Source organism: Chrysoperla carnea, chromosome 5 (assembly GCF_905475395.1).
Source record: "Chrysoperla carnea chromosome 5, inChrCarn1.1, whole genome shotgun sequence".
Taxonomy (NCBI): domain Eukaryota; kingdom Metazoa; phylum Arthropoda; class Insecta; order Neuroptera; family Chrysopidae; genus Chrysoperla; species Chrysoperla carnea.
Window position 1 is genome coordinate 53,506,557 of NC_058341.1, and position 22,013 is coordinate 53,528,569.

At 28.7% G+C, this 22,013-nt stretch overlaps 1 protein-coding gene across 3 annotated transcripts in view; it reads left to right on the forward strand.

Moving 5' to 3' along the window:
• Positions 1 to 22,013, forward strand: part of LOC123301011 — a 179,739-nt gene that overhangs the window by 123,540 nt on the left and 34,186 nt on the right. For all 3 annotated transcript variants that reach the window (XM_044883722.1, XM_044883724.1, XM_044883723.1), the window contains one exon: positions 10,808 to 10,929. In XM_044883722.1, coding sequence (XP_044739657.1) covers positions 10,808 to 10,929 — 122 coding nt within the window. The remainder of the gene's footprint in view (positions 1 to 10,807; positions 10,930 to 22,013) is intronic.

A 22,013-nucleotide genomic window follows, 5' to 3' on the forward strand; every position in this document is an offset into this window, starting at 1 on the left:
GGTGACGTAAATTAATTTAATTGGTTTCTAAGAAGAGTAAGAAAACAATTCTTATTTAACTCACTATTACATTTTTCTTGGTTTTGGGATTCCAAATTTAACTATGGTTATATCAGTAAACCAGACTTGTATTTTTTTCCATTAAAAAGGGATTTTGTGAGTGGAGCATTGAACAATATTTTCGATATTGTTTAATGTTCCGAAATCATAAACATAATGACCGTAATTCATAAACAATGTCTTATCTTTCTAACTATGGCCAAGCCGCCTGACCTAATTTTTGTAGCGCCTAAACGCTTAAACCGATTTTGATTTTTTTTGTTTCTTTTGAAAGGCAATTTAATGAAGAGTGCTATATTTCAAGGGCAAGTTTAAGGTTCCCTACCCGAAACAACCTAAAAATAGACGATGATTTTCAAAATCGGTTCATCTTGGAAAAGGCTTTAAGGAAAAAGGTAATTTTATAGAGAGTGTTCTTAGATATGTTTCAAGTGCGAGCTTAGAAGTTTCCGTACCCGAAAAATTAATCGAGGTTTTTTTAAATTTTATAAATTCACTTGTTTTGTCATTTAATTTTTGTGTATGCAAAAAACCGGTTTTTCGTACCTTTCCGATTTTTTTAAAATTACTTCCTACAACCCTACTTTTTTATAAACTATTTATTTTGTTTCCTAATTATGGTTTTAAAAAACAGGACCGGTTAATTTGTTTAATATGATAATTCGTAGCCTGTACTAAAAACAAATTTCCATACGAATAATTTCGTCCTGTGTAAGGAGAACTTTTTTTATCGTTATTTTTAAGAATTTGTGAAAAATTTTTGAAGTTTTTCTGTTATAAATAACATAAGGACTTCATTATTAAAATTTATTTATTTTCTTAATCGAAAATAGGCAGTAAATTACTTCCGACATAATATAATTTATATATTTTAGTAATGATATTTCTATTACAAAATGAACGTAAACGTAACGGATGTATGTTTTATTTATTTTTTTAAGCACACACAGATATCAAATATTCTTGTTGATCACTTCAAAATGTTTTATTGCTATGATAAAAATAGCAAAAAAAACTTCTTTGAAGAAAACTTTTAGAGCAATAAAAAATAAAATGTCTATAATATTTATCAATAAAATTAAATATTAATGGAATTCGAACGCATATTTATGTAGATAGGAGAGAGAAAAAACAGAAATAATAGTTGTTTGAACTCCTTACGAATTTGTTTTTTTCTATAAAGGAGATAAACTTTTTTGGATTGATTTATTTAAAGTTTTCACGAAAAGTGATTATATTATTGAGAAATTGCTCAATTATAATTTTTTATTGGAGCGGAATCTGAAGGGAGTTTTTTTTGACATAGTTGAATTCCTGAGATCCTCAGGATTACTTTTTGTAAGCTACGAAAGCATTTTTTGCACACAGAAGTCTGATAAGTAATCGATTTTTTTTCTTACTAATTCTAAGCAGTATGACCTTTGGAATAAGATAAAATTGCTTGGATAGCATCCACAAACCAAATTGAATTTTTGAAGATTTCTTCAGTTATCAGACTCGACTTTAGCTTTAGCATTTAGTAGACAGATGTCACTTTAGCAATTTTATCCCATTTCAAAGTTTATTCTTAGAATTCGAAAACGACTTAATTTTAACAAAAATCTTTACAGGAACTTTGACTTTTGAATAATAAAGACGATGTATTCAAATTATTCATTTGAGTAGATGAGTCTTTCCAAAAGTGGTCTATATCACTCCTTTCGGGTCTATTCGAAGGCGAAAGGGATTTACGATACCCATAATAAGAATAGGGAGAATGAGAATAGAAAGGGGTCTACGGTACCGAAAATAAGAATAGACCCATTGAAAAAATTTTGGGTAAGGGGGTCGACAAACGAAACAGATGGTGGATGAACGAAAGTTAAAAGCTAAAAAATAGTTATTTTTACGCGCCCTGCGGTGTCTTAATCAAGAGGTCTATTTAAATAATTAAAAATTGGCAAATGATCTACGAGACAAAAAAGTTTAGGAACCACCGGAGTAGACGAATGTTGAGCAGTTGTTGTTACACAATTTTCAGTCTGGCAACATTGGTTTTTCGTTTCTTGAAGATTTCTGTTATACGAAACACTCATCAGACCCTGTAACTAAAATTTACATACTCAAATCTCTCCAGAAGTTATTTGCACTCGAAAGCAAAGTTGATATTTTATTTTTTTCTGAGCCGTCCAAAAATCGCTAGTTAAAATTATTACTAGATTTTAAATTTTCGGGGAATAATGAAGTATTTTCGCAAATCCCTATTTTATTAAAGTGCTAATGCAACTGCCTCAAGATCGAGGGCATTTTTCAAAGCCTTATTTTTGTTTTCTTAAAATACTAATGCGCAATGCTTCTTACTAAAAAGCTCAGTTAACAGGAAAATAGTTCAAATTAAACTATCCAAAATGTTGTACAAAATTTAATCTAATATTAAACTAGGTTTATGGACCATTAACTTGAAAAAAGTTCCCTAAGGATGCAATTAAAATATAATTAAAACTGTGAAGATCTCACAAAGTAATTTTAAAGCATGCACTAAAGTTTTTTGTTGTCATAAAATAAAAAAGTCATTATGACGAAACGTGATTTGCAATTTAATGTTAAAATAAGCGCGGGAAATTCTTGAAATATGTTATGTGTCTATTGTATTTTAACGCCCTCTATTATTTCAATATGAAAGCTTGTATCTGAATGCTCTACGAAAGCATTTATGTTTCGAATTGAAATGATGAATAACGATATATATAGCGAAAGCTCATTATCACACGTACTTCAGTTTGAGAAGATGCACATAGATGGCAGTATATATACATAATATTAGAAGAACGTGTATGTTTGGATAGTTATTTTTAGGAGAATAATAATTGTTTTTAACTAGATCGTTGAAAAATCAACGGCACACTTTCCGTTCAATTTTTATTTGCATTCGCACGACAGAATGGCTTTTTGACTTTTTACTCGGCATTTTCAGTCAATTTTGAAAATTTTTTCTCAATTCATTCATCATTTATCAATATGAGATATCACTTTTCGAATGGAATTTTGGACGATATCTCAAAAACTATGTGTCCAATTATAAAATGAACTCGCTGTTGCATTTTTGGATGGAAAAAACTTTTTCCGTATTTTTGTAATTTTTCAAAAATTATGAAAAAATTATTGTTTCGGAATTTGATATTTTTTTTGGAACCACTTACTCTTCCTAAAAAAATTGTTTTTCCTTCTTCAGGTGTCCGGACCTTTTTGGAACCCATAGACGATATGGAACAGAGGATATTTAAGATAAAAAATACATAACTTCTCTAATAGTTTGGGAAATTTTTCATGTAATAAACAAAGTGTGATTGTTTTTATTATAGTAATAATAATATCATTATTATTACATTAATTTTGTTTAAAAAAATATAAATAATAATAAGACCATTTTATAATTATTGTTATTTTAGAGACCTTGACTGAATGTTCATTACATTATTTATCTTCTTTTTTTTTATTATCTTAAAATTAAAAGTTATTAACCATTTTGTGTATGAGAACACTCTATGATGTCTATAAATATAATAGATGTCTATAGATATAATAGAGATATAATGCTGTTCAATTATAAGAATAAAATGGTACATACTGTTAATCTAAAAAATTTACTGAAATTTAACCTCTTTTATACAAGGTCAAGTCTGAAATTCTATCTTTGAGAGGCAGGAAAGGCCCTATATACCAGTTCATAGCCCGAAAAATGGATCGGGACTCGGGAATCTACTTCGATGATTCTTAATCATGTTTACTTCGAAAAATAACGATTCAATAATGATATGCTAAGAGACGTCCAAAATATAAAATCCAATAGTTTTTTAAATGGTAAATAAGGAGAATATGGTGTTTGGAAATAGCGTACTTCTGTTTCACTTTATGAGCGTAAATCGAAAAAGCACAAGTTTGTATGAATATGTTTTTGTTGAAAAAACTCAAACATTTTCCACCGGCTCCCATTAAAATGTATTAGCGCAGAATTTTTTCTTGAATCAAATGCCTTATTTCCTCGACTAAATAACCAATTTGCGAAACAAAGTAACGATAGGTAGGTGCAATAACTGGTAGGTGCAAATCGCCAACTGGCGATAATAATTCGTACTAATTAAAAGCAGAAGAAGGTCTGAATTCAGTTGTTACAATTTTGTCTACCAGATGGCGTTACTTGTACTTTTTTAAGGCCAATAAAAATATTCAAATTCTAATCAGATAAATCCCGCCAACTGGCGATAAAAATGTATTATTAAACAGGAAGTGAACTGCTTTTCCGATGGTTCCAATTTAGATCACCTGATTGCTTACCATTAGGTATCTAGTCCTTTGAATTTTAAATTTAAATGCTCTTTGGTACCACCCATTTATGCATATTTTCAAATATTACGTTATAAAAAGTGCTAAATAATTAGTATGGTCTGCGAATAAACCGTAAAATTTATTCTGGCTCGTGTTATAAAAATTTAAAGATAAAAAATTTAAATATTTAAAATTTAAATATTAATTTTGTCAATCTTTTTTTTGGTTTCAAGTTAAAATTTTTATGATACGTGAAGACTACAGAATTTTTTGCTTAATCATTGAATTTGAACTATCACAATCACATCATAACTCTAGTAATTAATTTTATAAAATGTAAATTTTGAAATTTTAATCTTAACTTTAGAATACCCTAGTTATTTCGTTCAATAATCCTATGTTCATTCGGAGAAGTTGATAAACATACTGAACATTCAAAATTTTCCCTTAGGGATTTTCATCTGGGAATCGAAATAAGCTAACACAGTGTAAGCACATGGGAGTAGTTAAGCTAATTAGGCACACATCAGAGACATACTGATTTATTTTGTACTACAATATATCTTAGTCTAATGTTTTTAAGAAAATTTTAAATTTTCCAGGCTTATACCTTTTCAAATGTTTCCCCAAATAGATAATATTTAGGCACTTAGTGACCTCTTAGTCTTAGTCTTTAATTTGAAGGTTGATCTAGTACTAAAACTGAGTATAGGAGGACATAAATCTTGAACTAGAGACAAATTTTAGTTTAATGATACCGTGTTAGGTATCAAATGAAAGAGTCTAATTAGAACTTTTCAAATATTGTTTATTTTATCACGAAAATATAACCCCAAAATAGTTTAAATAAACTACGCCTACAAAATCCAGCTCTAAAAAGTATGAAAACAAAAAAATATTTTCATTTAAAATTGATATGATAAGTAAAATCGTCATTATAATCGGGGACCTCTTTTCTGTCCTGTGGCAAACTTTTTAATCTTAGAGGTCCCTCGACTGTAATGACGATTTTACTTATCATATCAATTTCGTATGAAAATATTTTCTTGTTTTCATTCTTTTTAGAGCGTGATTTTGTAGCACATACTTGATACTAATATATTTATTCGTACAGAGCGTGATGAAAACGACATCTGACGGCAACATTAAATCATGGTCTTAGAACATAAAAAATATATTTTTCCTATATAAAACTTACAATATAAGTTGAATTAAATTGTTTTCCTTGAATCAGCTGAAAATAAGTATAACAAACACAATCGCCAATATTATGTGAACTATTAAATTGACAGATTTCATCAGTCAAAAACTGTCACCGTACAGTATGCTCTCTACGAATGCAGGATATTTAAACATGATTAATTCTGTCATGTTATGAAAATTAAAATTGTAATATGGTTTTGAGTTAATTTAATTTTATGTCTTATGACATGAAATATTTATGTCTTATGACATATGAAAGGGGAAGGAGAAGTAATCAATTTTTATAAATATTTTATATATAAAATATGTTGATTTGCAATAAATAAATTGAAGGCCACACCTATTATTATATTTTTAATTAGATGATATAAATATGATGATAGGATCCTTGACAGAGACATTTATATAGTTTGAGGTTATAAGTTCATTATTCTGAATTGTTTTCAATAATAGTAATAATAATAATCATAACTCTTTTTATTATCCAAACTAATTACGAAGATGATATCGATGTGATTATTAATTGTTTTTGCTATTTCTATAATTTCTATATATACGATAATCGAATGCTGTATCTGTCAACCTAAGTGTATATTTACTTCGAATATACGCTTCCAACAATAATGTGATTTTATTGCCACCGGAGTAATTAACCCTTAGAGCTTTTAACATTATATTTGTCTGAGTTCAAGCGGTTCTATTATTTTCTCGTTTCCGTAAATGTCATTCCTAATCTTAGCATTGAAGGTACCCATTATGATTTGGAAGTTTTCCATTGATATTGGCGTGAGAGTCTTTTAAAGCTGGTTTGGTTTCTTCGCCTGCTAACTTCCATTGAGACGTAGGCCTGAATCAAAGTATATCTTCTAATTCTAGTTATTAAATTATTCTGAGATTATTCGATCTGAAAATGATATACAGTTAAATAAAGTAAGACTACTCCTTCCAGAATATGATAAAAGTTTAACTATTCGCTCCGAGCGTGAATTTCGTTTCCATGACAACGATACACTACTTTAATTATAGAATTAATGGATGCATATATAATTGTGTGCATTGCATTGAAAACTTACATTTAAAATTTAATATTCTTGTTTCACAAATTTAAATAAATAATTACGATAATTAACATTTGAAAAATAATATTTGTACAATTTGATTTCTTATTTTCACAATTTTTAATGCATTAAGTTTAATTAATTAGTGTTTTTCAATCATTTTAATTTGACAGTTTCTATATCATTAACATGTAAATAATTGCAAATTAGTCATAACAGCCCACTTTATCTCCAAAATTTTTCACTTAAAGCGCTGGCATCGATTTTATTATCCCCACCATGACTACGCACACAACGAATAGTTGCTGCTCTTTCTACGCCAAGGTTTGACTATCTTACCTTGCCCAAATCGAAAAGCTCTACTTTGTATCTTTTCATCCCAGAAAATATTTGTTAGGACACAAACAAATATATCCTGTCATCTATAGCCTCAAACATAATTCGATCCTTCTACTGTCGTACTAAATTCGATAACAATTTTTGTTTCAAGTGTATGTATGACAAGTGAACAGTATTCGGGTCTAGTAGTCTTAGCAGGCTGTAGATGATATGCTATTTTCTATCGCGGTGTCTCACTTAGTCGGTGAACATTGGCTTAGAGATGTGTCAACTCGAAAAAAACACGACTCAATTGAACTCTAGTTAAAATTCACGTTGCTCGAATTGAATTCGAATCACGTAACTTGAGTCAATTGGATAAAACTGCGTGAACTGGATGGAAGCACTGACGTCGATCTGATTCTCCTTACTATGACTACGCACATAGACAATACAACTTCTGAAATCATTACAAGACTTTGAAATCCTAACATTTATGTACTTTGAGGTTATAAGTTCATTATTCTGAGTTGTTAACCCTTTTTATTATCCAAACTAATTACAAAGATGATATTGATGTGATTATTAAATGTTTTTACTCTCTCCATATTCGATCAACTAAAGTATATTTACTTTGAGTAAACATTCAATTGAATTTTGATTATTTGAATGAGTTAAATTTATTAAATTGATTACCATTGCTGGTTATATTATACGATCAGAGTTACGAGAAGCGAGTGGGAGGCGCAGCATAGGAGATGGGAGAGATTGACTACTTATTACTGATTATTATTGGGTTTTGATTTAGGTTTGATTTTAACTAAAATGTATTATTCGTTTCAATCAAATTTGAAACAACATTCTTTTACAACAATAACCGAACCTGGCCAAATTTTGATCAAGTGTGAGTTCGATTGCTAAGACTTTCTTTCAATTATTTGAAACTCTATTCTCTTTCCGAAAACGATATTAGAGTCTAGATGCAGGTCATATTTAATATAAAGTGAATAGGAAAACGCGAGTGAAATTAAGATCCTTCGCCCACTGGTACAAGACGACTGTAATTAAACTAAAGATTCGTTTAAACGTTGTTCTGATGTTGTTTCCCTATTGGACACCTGTTACTGGCGGTAAATTCCGTCCACTGGTTCGCCGGTAATGCAATCTTTGGATTACTCGGGAAGGATAAAACTTTTAATGGTGCGACTGTATATCGTGCGTGTTGATTATCGTTCGACTTAGAAGGTTTTTGCTAGTATTTGATGTTTTTGTCTTACCATATAGTTTTTTGGATAATTCTCTGGACATTCTTAAGACATCATACCTTTGTTTTGTCTTCGAAAGTTCACGTGTTTCCTTCTTTTTGGCGCCTTCTCAATTACTTACGTCCGACAATATCATAATGAACCACACGACTTGCCATTCTGGTGCAGGCTGACGAAAGCAAAAACCTGTCAGCTGATCACAAGTCGTAGAAGAACAGTTGCGATTGGCAAATTCTACATAAAAATCGCAAGCTGTTTTTTTGTTATGTTATTCGGATTCCTTAGGTGAGTGTAGACTACGTTTTGCAAAAAAAAATATTGTGCTACCTGCGTAATTCGTGAAAAATTGCAAAATTACTTTTTTTAGTTTTTGAAATTCAATTTAAAAGCTTTTGACATTAGTTGCTACTATCATTTTGAAAGTATATTAAAGGACCATACATTGATTTTTGGTTTCGGTTAAAATTTTTGCTGATCAAAAGTTTTTACGAACTCAACCCTTTCCAAAAACCCTTCCCTTTTGAACTCCAGTCCTTCAGAGGTTATGCCTACATGAGATATTGATTTCTAGTTTTGGTTAAAATTTTTTGAAAACTATGGATTAAGGTAGTTTCGATCATGCTGATCAAAAGTTCTTATGGAATCAATCCTCAAAAATTCTTCTCTTCCCGGCTACAGCCCTTCAAAAAATTATGCCTACATGAAGGGCTCGGAAGGGAAGGTTTTTGAGGGTTGAAGGGTCTAAATAACGTACCAAAAAAGCAGCTTTATATCGCGTTTTGCGATTTTAGTTTTTTTTAATTTTAAGATTTTTCTGACGTATCTGGTGTATACTTAAAGGTATTCTGATATCATCGTAAAACTTTAGCAATTCTAAATAATTCGCTTCAATCACTTTTTATTAACATGACTATAACTTTTTTTATTTACATCCATGAAACGGACACTACGGTAATGGAATAGTAGTAGCCGTTTAACCTTATGTAGTCAGTTTTTAATGAATTGAAGTGTACATGATTTGATAGGATAGTATGGTTAGGTTAGTTCGTGAATCGTGTGGTATATGTGCGTTTGTTATTCATGGATATGGATTGTGAATATATTGTCTATAATTGTTCAGTAGCCGTGAATGCTATGCTAACACAGAATGGGTAACTCAATTGGGAATTGGGAATCACTCAACGAGATTGCAATGCAAATCATTGTTTGCCATTTCATATTCGATATCATATTCGTACATCACCATTCATTTCATCTCTTTACTCTTCCTAGAATTTAGCGTACAATATATAATAAAATCAATTTATTTTAATCATCTCATTCAATAATAATCATTAAAAAAAACGTTTTTCAAATATATCGAAAATTTCATTTTGTAATTTTTAGTCATATTTTACCCGAACATATAAACTTATGCACTGCATCGAAAGTCAAGGGAATAGGAGTGTGTTATAAAAGTAATGTTCTCAAAGTGAGGATTCATTTCAGCAATATGGGTGCGGAATCTTAAACTTGCACTTGAAATATAGCTAAGAACATTCCCCATTAAATTACCTTTCAAATGAGACAAAAAATAAAAATAAATTCATCCGCTTAAGCGCTACGATGCCACAGACAGACAGACACACATACATAGCGGTCAAACTTCACACTTTTTTGTTTCGGGGATTAAAAATTGCTTTGCTCACTTGTAATTCACCTCCCCCTTCCTCCAAATTTGGTATGAAAGTTGATTAAATTTTATGAATCATCTTAAGAGGTGCTTCTAGCGCTTCCACACATTTGTTTATATTTTTTGAGGATTTGAACGCTGCATACTTTCAAAGCTGCCCCAAATTTAGTTGGAGGGTTGAAAATATATTTAAGTCAACCTTTTGGTAGTGTTGGCTTCTTGATCTTCATTCGCGCCCTTATTTTATGTGTTCAAAATCATGAAAAGGCAAAAATCCTATTTCGATTGAAAACATTTAATAGGAAGAGAGGAAATATGACGTTAGGGACGAAGCTCGGCTGCTCACGAACTTTTTATACATTTTTTCGTTTTATTTTTCAATATTAATTTTTTCAATTTTTTTGCTATTCAATTTTTATTGGTTTTGTTTTCATTTTATATTTTTTAATTTGGTTAAAATGTTTTTGATTTTTTTTGTATGATTTCATTTTGATTCTGACTGATTGCATAAATATTAATCACTTTTCGAATATGAATATTTGATTATATTTCGTTAAAAATTGACTTTGGTTTAATGTTAATTCGAGTTTTTAAGGAGACAAGAAGGGGGGTACTTTTCGATGTATTTTCTGTAATATTAAATACCAATCTTTCGGTTGAATTACATTTTTTCGGAAATTCAATGAATGAATTCAAATAATATAAAAAAAAAAAATTCATAGATGGCAATCCATTAATTTTTCGAAAAAACTCTTTTCGTACATTTATATGTACGAACCGTTATTCGTAAATTCGGTTTTTCTTTCATTTCAATATTAAAAATTCCGCGGAAATAAACACGGCAGTCGAATCAGCCAAATGTATTTATTAAGTTTTGTGAAAAATGTATATAAATTTTACTAATTATTTTTTTTATTAATTTACAGTGATAATACATCGAATAATACATCAAATACAACAATTGTTGAGAAAAAGAAGAAAGATAGAAGAAAAGACAAAGAACATCAAAGTGTCGAGACTAGTGATGAAGAAACTCCAGATAATCCAGGTAGGTGTCACTAGTAGTTTATATATATAAATATTTATTTCAATTGATAGTGCTGCTTTCTATATGACACGATAAATAACTGATGTATAATAGTAAATATTATTTTATACTGAATGGTTCAAAAAAGTTACCCGTTTAAATTTTAGAGTGCTCTTTCTTAGCCTGTCTCCAAATACAAAACAAGTAACAAATTTGAAAAACAAGTAATAAGGGTGATTCCATGAAGAAGTATGCCATGAATGGAAAAAATATTTCTGTTTTTAATGATAAAAATACTTTATGGTATGGTATGGTGCCATGACTGTAGTAATTTTAGCCTTCTCTATCTTAAGTACCTAAATAATATTTTTTTAGTCTTTCGGGTGCGGAACCCTAACTTCTAACTTGAAACATAGCTAAGAACACTCTCCATAAATTACCTTTCAAACGAAATAAAAAAATTAAAATCGGTTCATCCATTTAGGCGCTACGATGCCGCAGACAGACAGACAGACAGACACACACGTAGCGGTCGAACTTATAGCACCCCTTTTTTTTTAGATCGAGTGTTAAAAAATTAATCGGTGATTGAACTACAAAAAAGTTTTTATCATGAAGAAAATTTATCACAGATTCTGCTTATGCAAAAAAAAAAAAAAAAAACACAACCATACGGCGCTTTTCAAAAAGAAAAAATAAAAAAAAACCTTTGGATTTTGACCCTTAAACGTCAAAAACTAGTCAAATTGACTTATAAATTTTATCTTTTACGATATTTTTAAAGCATTTAAAAACCTTTACGTGATACAAATATTAGTTTTATTGATAATTTTATTCATATCTTAGATTTAAATTGAATGAATATAATTTAGTTGCTAACTTGACTAGTAATGTGACGGCCGAACTACTTTAAAGAAAAAATAAAAATCTATGCCAACTTATCTTGTTACATCGAGTAACTTTAAAATATTATGTAATTTGACTAACGTTAACATTGACTAACCCATACAACAGTGAACAGTGATTGTAATTGTATTATAGTTTACGCTAACTAATTACATTATTATTATAATAATAATTATTATTATGATTGTTTTAATTTACATTTAGCAAACATGACAATTTAATTCACGTTGGGACATCATTTACATATTTTAATTATTATTAATAATTATCATAATTATTAATATTATTATTTATAATAAATATTATTATTATATTTCATAGTTTATTATTTTTTATATTTTCAAATAAAATTTCAAAATTGAAATAAATTATTAGAGCAAATTTTGTTTCTATGTGGCAAAAAGAATTTATAAATATAGAGTTCATCATTTGTTGAATCTCTTATCAAGTACCGAAAACTTTAAAAAAATTTCGAAGTGTTGGAATTATTGCAAAGTGATATATCTTTGCGATATATTTTAACTTAGCTAAAAATTGAGTTAAAATTATTTATACAAATTTGTAGTTTCTAAGAATTGAACTTCGAAACATGATTTTTTGCAAATAATTTATCTGTTTATTTCATATTGCGTTTTAAGACCATGCAGAACTTTTTAGAAGGAATAATTTTCTTTTTTCATAAAACAAATTTCCATATGGTGCCGACTTAATTGGACACACTGTATTTAAAATTTTATCAAATTACGAAAAAAAAATTTCCTGTCTCCAATTTCAATAAAACTCAGTGTATAAAGAAATTTTGACCTAAAAAATTTAAAAATCGAATCATTCGATGGTTGAAATCCTAAAATATCGTCGAAAATCTCATCTAAAGAAGCAGATTTCGGATCGATTTCAGAAAATTTCCTAGAAACTATTTAGCTAAAAACAAAAATACTGAATTTTCGTGCCACTGAAATCCAAAATTTTCTAGAAAACCTAAAAATATAAATGAAAATCGTGCAGTAATGGACAACACCTACCTAAAATTTATTCTTTTATTGTACAACATTGGTCTTCTACCTCCCACATGTTTCGCCTCAGGCTTGTTTATGCAGTTTTTGTAATCGGATTTAAATTTATTTTATAATAAATTTTTTTTAGTAAAATTTTATTATTTAATAAAGTTTTTTAATAAAATTATATTATTTAATTAATTTTAAAATTTATTATTATAAATAAATATATAATTTAGTTATTTATTAGGTGGCGCGGGTGTAACTACTGAATAATAATACCCTATTATTATTAGTAAAATAACAATTTAATAAAATATTCTATTAAGTATGAACAAAATCGAATATCTTAAGGGTTCTATATTATAAAAACAACCTTTGTTTCGTTTTCGTAGACATGTATTAGAAAGCTGTTGTTTTTTTTGTCTCAAAATTTTTTATTGCTTCAAATAAAAAATTCGAAACAATTTACGGAGATATGCAAGGATTGAATAATACTAGGGACTTCAATAAAACTATATAAATACATTTTTTGATTAAAAAAGTTTTCAAAAATCACAAAATTCCTAGGTCATCGGGCTTTTTAATATTATTTTATCGTTCAAAGTTGGTTGAAAAATTGATGAATCATATAGGTTATCCTTTTCAATTGGATATTTCTACATCAAAAAATCTAGAGAGTGTGATCAAAAATGTATCTAAAATATTTAGACAATCTTGTAGTTTATAATAATACTAAAAATATAAGGTTGTCGATGATATAAAAACAAAATTTTAATATAATTATGAGTTTATCGAAGATCCATCATATGATGAACAGAGACGACTATAGTTAGAGTATTGATGATTGAGGAGCGATATATATATTGTCAAAATTATAAGCATCACCTGCACCCAATATATTAATATTTTTGTAGTTGCGTGGTATTTTAAAGCTAAAATCTCATTACTTGACTACAATGCATGTATTTGGTTTATATGTATTTACCGTGCAATAAACCAAAACTTTTTTACAATACTGTAGGCTTACAACCTTAAATGATATTTTTTGAAAAATTGTAAAAAATGGGAAACATAAAAATTTATTACCAGAATGAAAAACAACTTATTTTTTTTTTAAATTGAGCAGTAGTACCTTAGATTTTGTGTTAAACATCTAATTTATGATATTGAATCCTAATAAAATAATAATTAAAATTATTGTTTTTATAAATTGATGATATTGAATTAATAAATTTTTTTTAAATTTTATTGTATCGTATTTACAAAACAAGGGGATGTGTAAAAAATATCAATTAAACATTTTGATATTTATAAGTTGTATTTATTCTAAAAAATCGTAACTATTTTTTTTTCGTTATCGCTTTTATCTTGCTTGATAGATTTTGAATTAAACATTTAGTAAAGTCATTCGAACTAATAAAAAAACTAACCATATGATACTAAATTTAAATGGATTAACTGTGTGGTTTTTGCTAGAAACCATGATAAACGCGTTTAGTTCTTGATGACGTACTAAAATGTTGCACTTTTTTAACGAAATAAACAATGACTTACATTTATTTAACTATCTTTCATAGAATTGAATATTTAAATCATTTTTTAGACTAATAGATATTTTACGTAAATTTGAAACTTTTCAATGTAAATTTTCAGCCCTGTATATTTCTCTTTACTTTGTAATATTTTTTACCTATATTTGTTGTTATTGATATTATTATTTTAATATTTTATAAATAATAATTTTATTTCAATTAATACAAATATTTACACGTATAAAATGAATTTATAGATTGTACAACTGGTTGCCTATCAATTATGTATTTAATTATGTTATTTTGTTGATTGGGGAATTTATTAAATTCATTTAGCAATTATTATTAAAAATTGTTTAACATTATTTTTGATGTTGTTTAGTATGTTCAAATATTTAATTTTTCGATGTAAAAAAATGGTATTTACTAACTCTATAAAATTTAATCCATACGTTTTTTTTAAAACTTTTTGAAGTTATAGTTAAATTTCTACAAAAAAAATTATTTTTATAAAAAATTTATTTTAGAAATTTGAAAATGATTTTGAATCTAAAATCTGAAAGACTTATAAAATCTTTAAAAAAAATTATTTGATGAAAATATTTATCGAATTTTTTCCAACTTTTTTCCAAGTAAATAAATTTAAGATTATTTTCACAAAATACAATATTATAAAAAATTCAAAACTCCAAATTTGAAATAAAATATAATTTTTAATTTACTTACCTCGAATTTATCTAAAAACTTCCACCAGGTATTTTTATCAGAATCTTCTTCCAAATCACAACAGAAATAACAAAATAAATAAGCCACAAAAATTTCTAATCTAAATTTTTATTATTTTTCAAAATTTTTTACATAATTTTTGATATGTTTTTTTTAATACTGAGAGAAAGACAAGACGATTAATTTATAGACAAAAACTTTTACATTAATTTTGAGCAAATTTCCTAAATTTTCAAATATCATTTTCTTTATTGGGAGGCGGTGCTCCTGAAGATTTTTCCTTCGATAAAACCGATGAAGTTGATGACGCCGAAGACATTGATTTATTTGTAGTCATGACAATATCATCCTCTTCTTGGCCATTTTGACTTTGAGTCGTTGCTTCCCCAGACGCTGCATTCGCTTCTTTCTCAATTTCATCTGCATGATACATTTTACGATGTTTATGTACAAAATAATAACTTGGAAACTTACTTCCACAAGTCTTACACGGATAATACTGTACATTCATGTCTAATAACTTCACTTCACGTTTCACTGAACTTCCTGTACTATTTGTGCCACCATTAGTTAACACATGATTTGAATTACTATCAAAATTGTTTTTACGTGTAACAATGTTCGATTGTTGAGGTTCATTATTGCTAATTTTACATGTACTACTGAGTGTAACAGGATTAATATGTCGACGGGCATGTTTTTGATAACAATACTGTGATTTAAACGTGTGATTACAGTAAACACATGTATAAACAATGTCCGTTGATGATGAACTATCCTCAATTGTTGAGTCATTGTTTAATTTTTTATTTCTACGTGAATTCATTTCGTGGGTCATAATTTTATTCATTAAATCTGAGGTCGTTGTTTTCATTGTTGTTGTGGTCGTTGGAGTGGTAATTGTTGTCGCCTGAGTTAAACCGTAACAATTGTTTAAAACACGATGGAATCGTACAGGTCCATCACAGCATGCAATATCGATAATCACTTTATCACTACTTTTAATCGTTGGGGTTTTAATAAAATTCGATTGTTGCTGTTTAAATTTTCTAGTTTTGGTATTACTTTTTGGGGGAGGATAATCCAAAACTACTGCATCACTTTTATCCGATAAATTCGGACTTAAACTACCAATTGACGATGGACTTCGTGGATTTGGACTCCTGTTATTAAATTGAAAACTTGTCGATGGCTTCGGAGATGCAATTTTTGTTGTTTCAATAACATCAGGAACAATTTCCGGTGTTTTTGATTTCTTTTTTAAATCAATTATTTCCGGTGTTTTTCGCTCAATTTGTTGCTCATGTCGAGGTGACGGTTCTTGCTGTGGTGGTTCATCATTTCTGGCCAATGTATGAATTTTATGAAAACTTGTATTTTCATTTGTTTTTAAATGTGTCGGAATAATTGGTAGAAAATTTCGTAATGTTTCCGGTAAAAATTTTCGACTTGGTATTGGTTTTATAATTGTTGTACTCGTGACAGTTGATGATGTGGATGGAGTCTGTTGAGATGGTTGATTTAAAGCTCGATTTGCTTCACTGTTATTATTAATTATTTGATTATTTTGTATTAAAAAATTTCGACATATTTCTAAAGCATTCGGCATATGTAGTAAATGTGTTGCAAGTAAGATATTGTAAATATTTTCGAGATTGAGGTCCAAATATCCGGTGTACATCCATGTTAAAAGCGACGTAAATTCTGGTACTCCAATATTTGGTACTAACACTGGACTTGTTGATGTTGGTGATGTAAACACACTCTTAAAATATCCACTATGTGAGATTAAAATCGCACGATGTGCCGCAAATTGTGTACAAGTTGGACCGATTTGTAGTAAAACATCGGGTGGATTACCTATTGTCGATTGAAATGCATCATGCATTAACCATGCACGATAAAATGAGTACATTTCTAGGTTAGATGATGTGAACGGCGATAAGTAGAATTGTCGACTGACAGCCATGAATCAAATGGCATATGATATATAGGTGCGCGATGGGCATGTATGTATTTAATAATCTGTATCTGTAAAAACCACCCTCTGAATGTTTCTATTACCCCTCTACTATTTTGAATATTCCGTGTGTTATAATTGTGTATATGTGTATTATGATCCGTTCGCGCACTTAAAACCGTTTCCTAACAAACGGTTTTTAAATTGGTTGTAGGAATTTCGTGTTATATTAAGTATACTAGCTGTGAACTACCTGCTTCGCTGGCAACTTTTTTTTAAATACAAAGATTATTGAATTATAACCTTCACTTTAACCTCCTTTTGTTCACAATTTCGTCGATTTTATTATTTTGTTGCGGAACCATACTTTTTTTTGAAAACAGCCCATTTTACTCGCTGATAATGAAGGTTTTTATAAGTGAAATTTTCGGGTACCGGACCCTAAACTCGACTTGATACCTATCTAAAAACACTCCATTAAATTACCTTTTTTCTTAAAATCTTTTCCAAGCTGAACCGATTTTGAAGATACGGAATCCTAGACTCGCACTTGAAACATAGCTAAGAACAGTTTCTATTAAATTACCTATTAAACAACAAAAATTAAAATCGACTCATCCGTTTAGGCGCTACGATGCCACAGACAGGCAAATAGACATACACACATAGCGGTCAAACTTATAACACCCCTTTTTTTAGTTCGGGAGTTAAAAAAATTAGTTTCAAGCTTCTAGCTTTAAAAATGACGTAATTTACAAATAAACTTGCATCTCTTATTTTAACCCCTTACAGTCTATGTCCTTCAGGCTCTAGACTATCTCTGTACCAAGTTTCATTTAAATTGGTCGAGTAGTTTAGGCTTGATTACGTAACAGAGAGACAGACAGAGAGCCAGAGTTATTTTCGCATTTATAATATTAGTAAGGTGTACGGATAAATTAGTAATTAGCAAAGATTACTTGGATCATTATTGTTCTACCAGTCCTAATTTTTTAGAGAGCCAGAGTATTAGAGCCAAAATTTGAGAAGCTGTTGACAATGACTCGGAAACTTTTAATGGCGCGACAAGTTTAAAATTGGTAGAACAATAATGATCCAAGTAATCTTTGCCTATTACTAATTTATTCTTACACCTTATTAATATTATAAATTCGAAAATAACTCTGGCTCTCTGTCTCTTTGTCTGTTACGTTAGAGCAAAAATTTGAGTTGCCAAAAAATTTACTTTGACTCTAGATTTGTTCTTTTAGAGACCCCAAAAGTAGAATTTTATTTTATTTACTGAGCTTTAAATTGAAACTAGTTTATATTCGAAATTTACAAAAATTGAGTGTTTGAAATCACACATCTCTACCAGAGTTTCCATGACAATAATTATAACTATAATTAATAGCTGAAGATGATGTAAGTAATGACAACTTATACAGATCCAGGGAACATTAGAAATTAAAAATCTAGATTGGCTCAAATCTTTCCTTTAATGTGTCCAGACTGTTAAAATCGCTATGTATATGTTATTTCAAAGTTCATTTTTTAGGCAGCTTGAGTTTTGTAATTTGATTTAAAGCTTTAATTCAATTACACAGTTGGGTTTTTTTTAATTTCATTTACTTATTTGAAACTTTTTAGTGAGGGTTATAAGACGGTAAATTTCGGCTTCTGATTTTCACATATTGAATTTTCATTTTCATTACCGAAAAATCGACGGCGTAAGAATTATCATAATCGGCCAACGCATTTAGTCTCTTGAGCGTTCGCGCCACAAATGAAAAATATACATACATACATACATTGGCTGATAAACACATTACCCATTTTGCGTCACGCAGTCTGGTAAAAATATGATTTATCAATGAATAAATAAATAATTTTATAATCGATATTTAAAATATATAAACCTAAACAACAGATAAATTTATTATTAAATCTTGATGTGACATAATATGATATATAATGTACAATTATGATCTATTTCAAATAATATGAACATTGTTATACTACATAGATTATTTATTGATGTAGAAAGAAGGGAAAACTGATGTTAATATTATAACATTTTGTATAAATTTATGGAACCGTTTATAATCCGTATTTAAAAAAGATTTATATATAATATTATTTATTTGTAGGTGTATATGTGTAATATGTGTAATGTGGATGAATGGAAAATGTTGGAAAATGTTTAGTGAAATTTTCATAGATTATGAGTATTCATTTGGAATAAATCTATTTTATATTATTTAAATAGGTTTTAGAAAAAAAAAAATTTATCTAAAGACCCAAACTATTTATTATTAATCTATGTGAATTTACAACGATTATTATTATAAATGGCATTTAACGTGTGCCTAGAATTTTCTAGAAGTTTATTTTTATTTTGTTTTGAAAATATTTTACTGTTACACGATACAAAAAAGTCATTAAACAAGAGATGGTTAAATATTTTAAAATTAAATTGTTAATTTTAATAAAAAATAAAACTGGTTTAAATGAACATTTTTCCTGAAAATTTTTTATTTATCTTGAACGTTTTGATATGAACTTATTCGCACCGTGCGTGAGTTTTTATGGAGGCGTTTCTATGGTAACGATACACTACTTTAATTATAGAATTGTATGGATGCATATATAATTGTATGGATTGCATTTATGACTTACATTGAAAATTTAATATTATTGTCTAACAAATTTAAATAAATAATTATGATAATTTACATTTGAAAAATAATATTTGTGCAATTTGATTTCTTATTTTCACAGTTTTTAATGCATTAAGTTTAATTAATTCGTGTTTTTCAATAATTTTAATTTGACATTTTCTATAACATTAACAAATTAGTCATAACAGCCTCCTTTAACGCCAAAATTTTTCACTGGAAGCGTTGGCATCGATTTTATTGTCCCTACCATGACTACGCACACAACGAATACCAACTGCTAAAACTAATTGTTTGAATCTCAATAATATTAAAAACTTACAAATATTATTTTAACAATATCGAAGAATTTCGTAGTACGTTAAAAAAGTGGCACAACCTTCTCGACCAACTTTCAAATTTCAGTCCTTAAAAAATTATGTTAGCCCTACCTACATATTATAAAGCTTACACAAAATTTCAACCTCTTAAATCTTTTTTTAATTTATCTATCATGATAATTTTTCTAGAATGGGAAATTTTTGCTTTAAAATGAAAAATTTTGTTCTTTTTTCGAAAAATATATTTTATTTATTATTAGTTTTTTAAGTAACAATAAAATTCAATTTTATTTTTTTGTTGAATTTTATTCGAAATAATGTTTGTACAGAGGAATAGTAAGAATGAAAAACGACGAAAAAAAAAAGTTTAAAAAAATATATCTGAACACATTTTAACAAAATGAAATGTAAATTTATAAATTTTTAAAATATGCATACATATTTTACTATGGAATATGTATATTAAAACAGAATATATTAAACCACAAAAATACTATGTGTTGGAAAATTTTTAGAATTTTCCGTTCATGCACAATCGAAAAAGTGGTCTTCACTCAGATGGGGAGATGAGGTACATTTGACTTTACTATACACAGACATATCTATTAAATGAAAACTGAAAAGTTTTAAATTAGTTTGAAGAAGCCTGTGTACTTTTGGTTTAATCATTATTCATTTTAACAACTTTAGCCAGGAAAAATGCCTAAATTCATTATGGTTATTTGAAAGGAAAAAATACAGAATTAAGTCGAATATTTCTATTGAATTACTGATTGTATGAAAAATATTGTCAAACAAAAGATTTTTGTCCATAGAATGAATATATAAAGGAATACTAAGTTTAGTCTCAAGTTTGGAGTCGCTTAAAAATATTCTACTAACAAAATTTTGCTACAGGTTCATAAAATCACTTAATTAATCCATTTCCGGTTGTCTGTCGGTTTGTTCTTCTGTAACTCAAAAACGAAAGGAGATATCAAGCTAAAATTTTTATAGTGTGCTAAGGACGTAAAAAGTGGGTTTGAGTTCGTAAATGAGGAACATAGGTCAATTGGGTCTTGAGTCCGAGGACCCATGATTTCTTGTAATATTTTATGAAATATTAGCTATATCCATCAGTGAAGTACATATTAAATGTCTCAAAGTCTCTCGATATCTTCAGTAGATTTCTAAATTATAAGTGACATAGATTTATTTACTCCATTTACATATTACGTAACCTATAACTTCAAACGTATGCATGAACTCAGATATTTACTTTATTTACACCTCCACAATAAAAATACTAGATTATTTCTTAGAAAGTATATTTTTCGAATTCAGATTTTATAACACAGATTCTAGAACTGATTTCTGCGAATTATTTGTTTTAGTTTTCTGTTTTTGTTATTTCATCTAGAGAATTAATCTACAGTAATGTTTAGTTTTTTAGTTTTTAGTTTTATAAATATCATCAAGGAAACTTAATGCTACACCTATTAATTAAATTCTTTGAAATCTTATCAAAATTTCCAACTTGTTATCTTCGCGAAAGGCTGTTTGAGCGATAACTCACGAATGAAAAATGATATTGTTTCCAATAAGCGAATTTTTTTGGATAGATAATGAAAGTTTTGATAGAACATACAGTTTTAAATAAATATTCAGCTAAATTATGTATAAAATAGAAATAAATAATTTTTTCGTTAAATTTGAAAAATATAGATTTATATTGCATAGTACTAGTATATTACGCCGGACGCTCAGCGTCAGACGCGTCAACCGCTCAGCGTCAGAAGCTTGCGTCAACCACTCAGCGTCAGACGCGTCAACCGCTCAGCGTCAGACGCGTCAACCGCTCAGCGTCAGACGCGTCGACCGCTCAGCGTCAGAAGCTTGCGTCAACCACTCAGCGTCAGGCGCGTCAACCGCTCAGCGTCAGAAGCTTGCGTCAACCACTCAGCGTCAGACGCGTCAACCGCTCAGCGTCAGAAGCTCTCGTTAACCGCTCAGCGTCTGGCATCTTT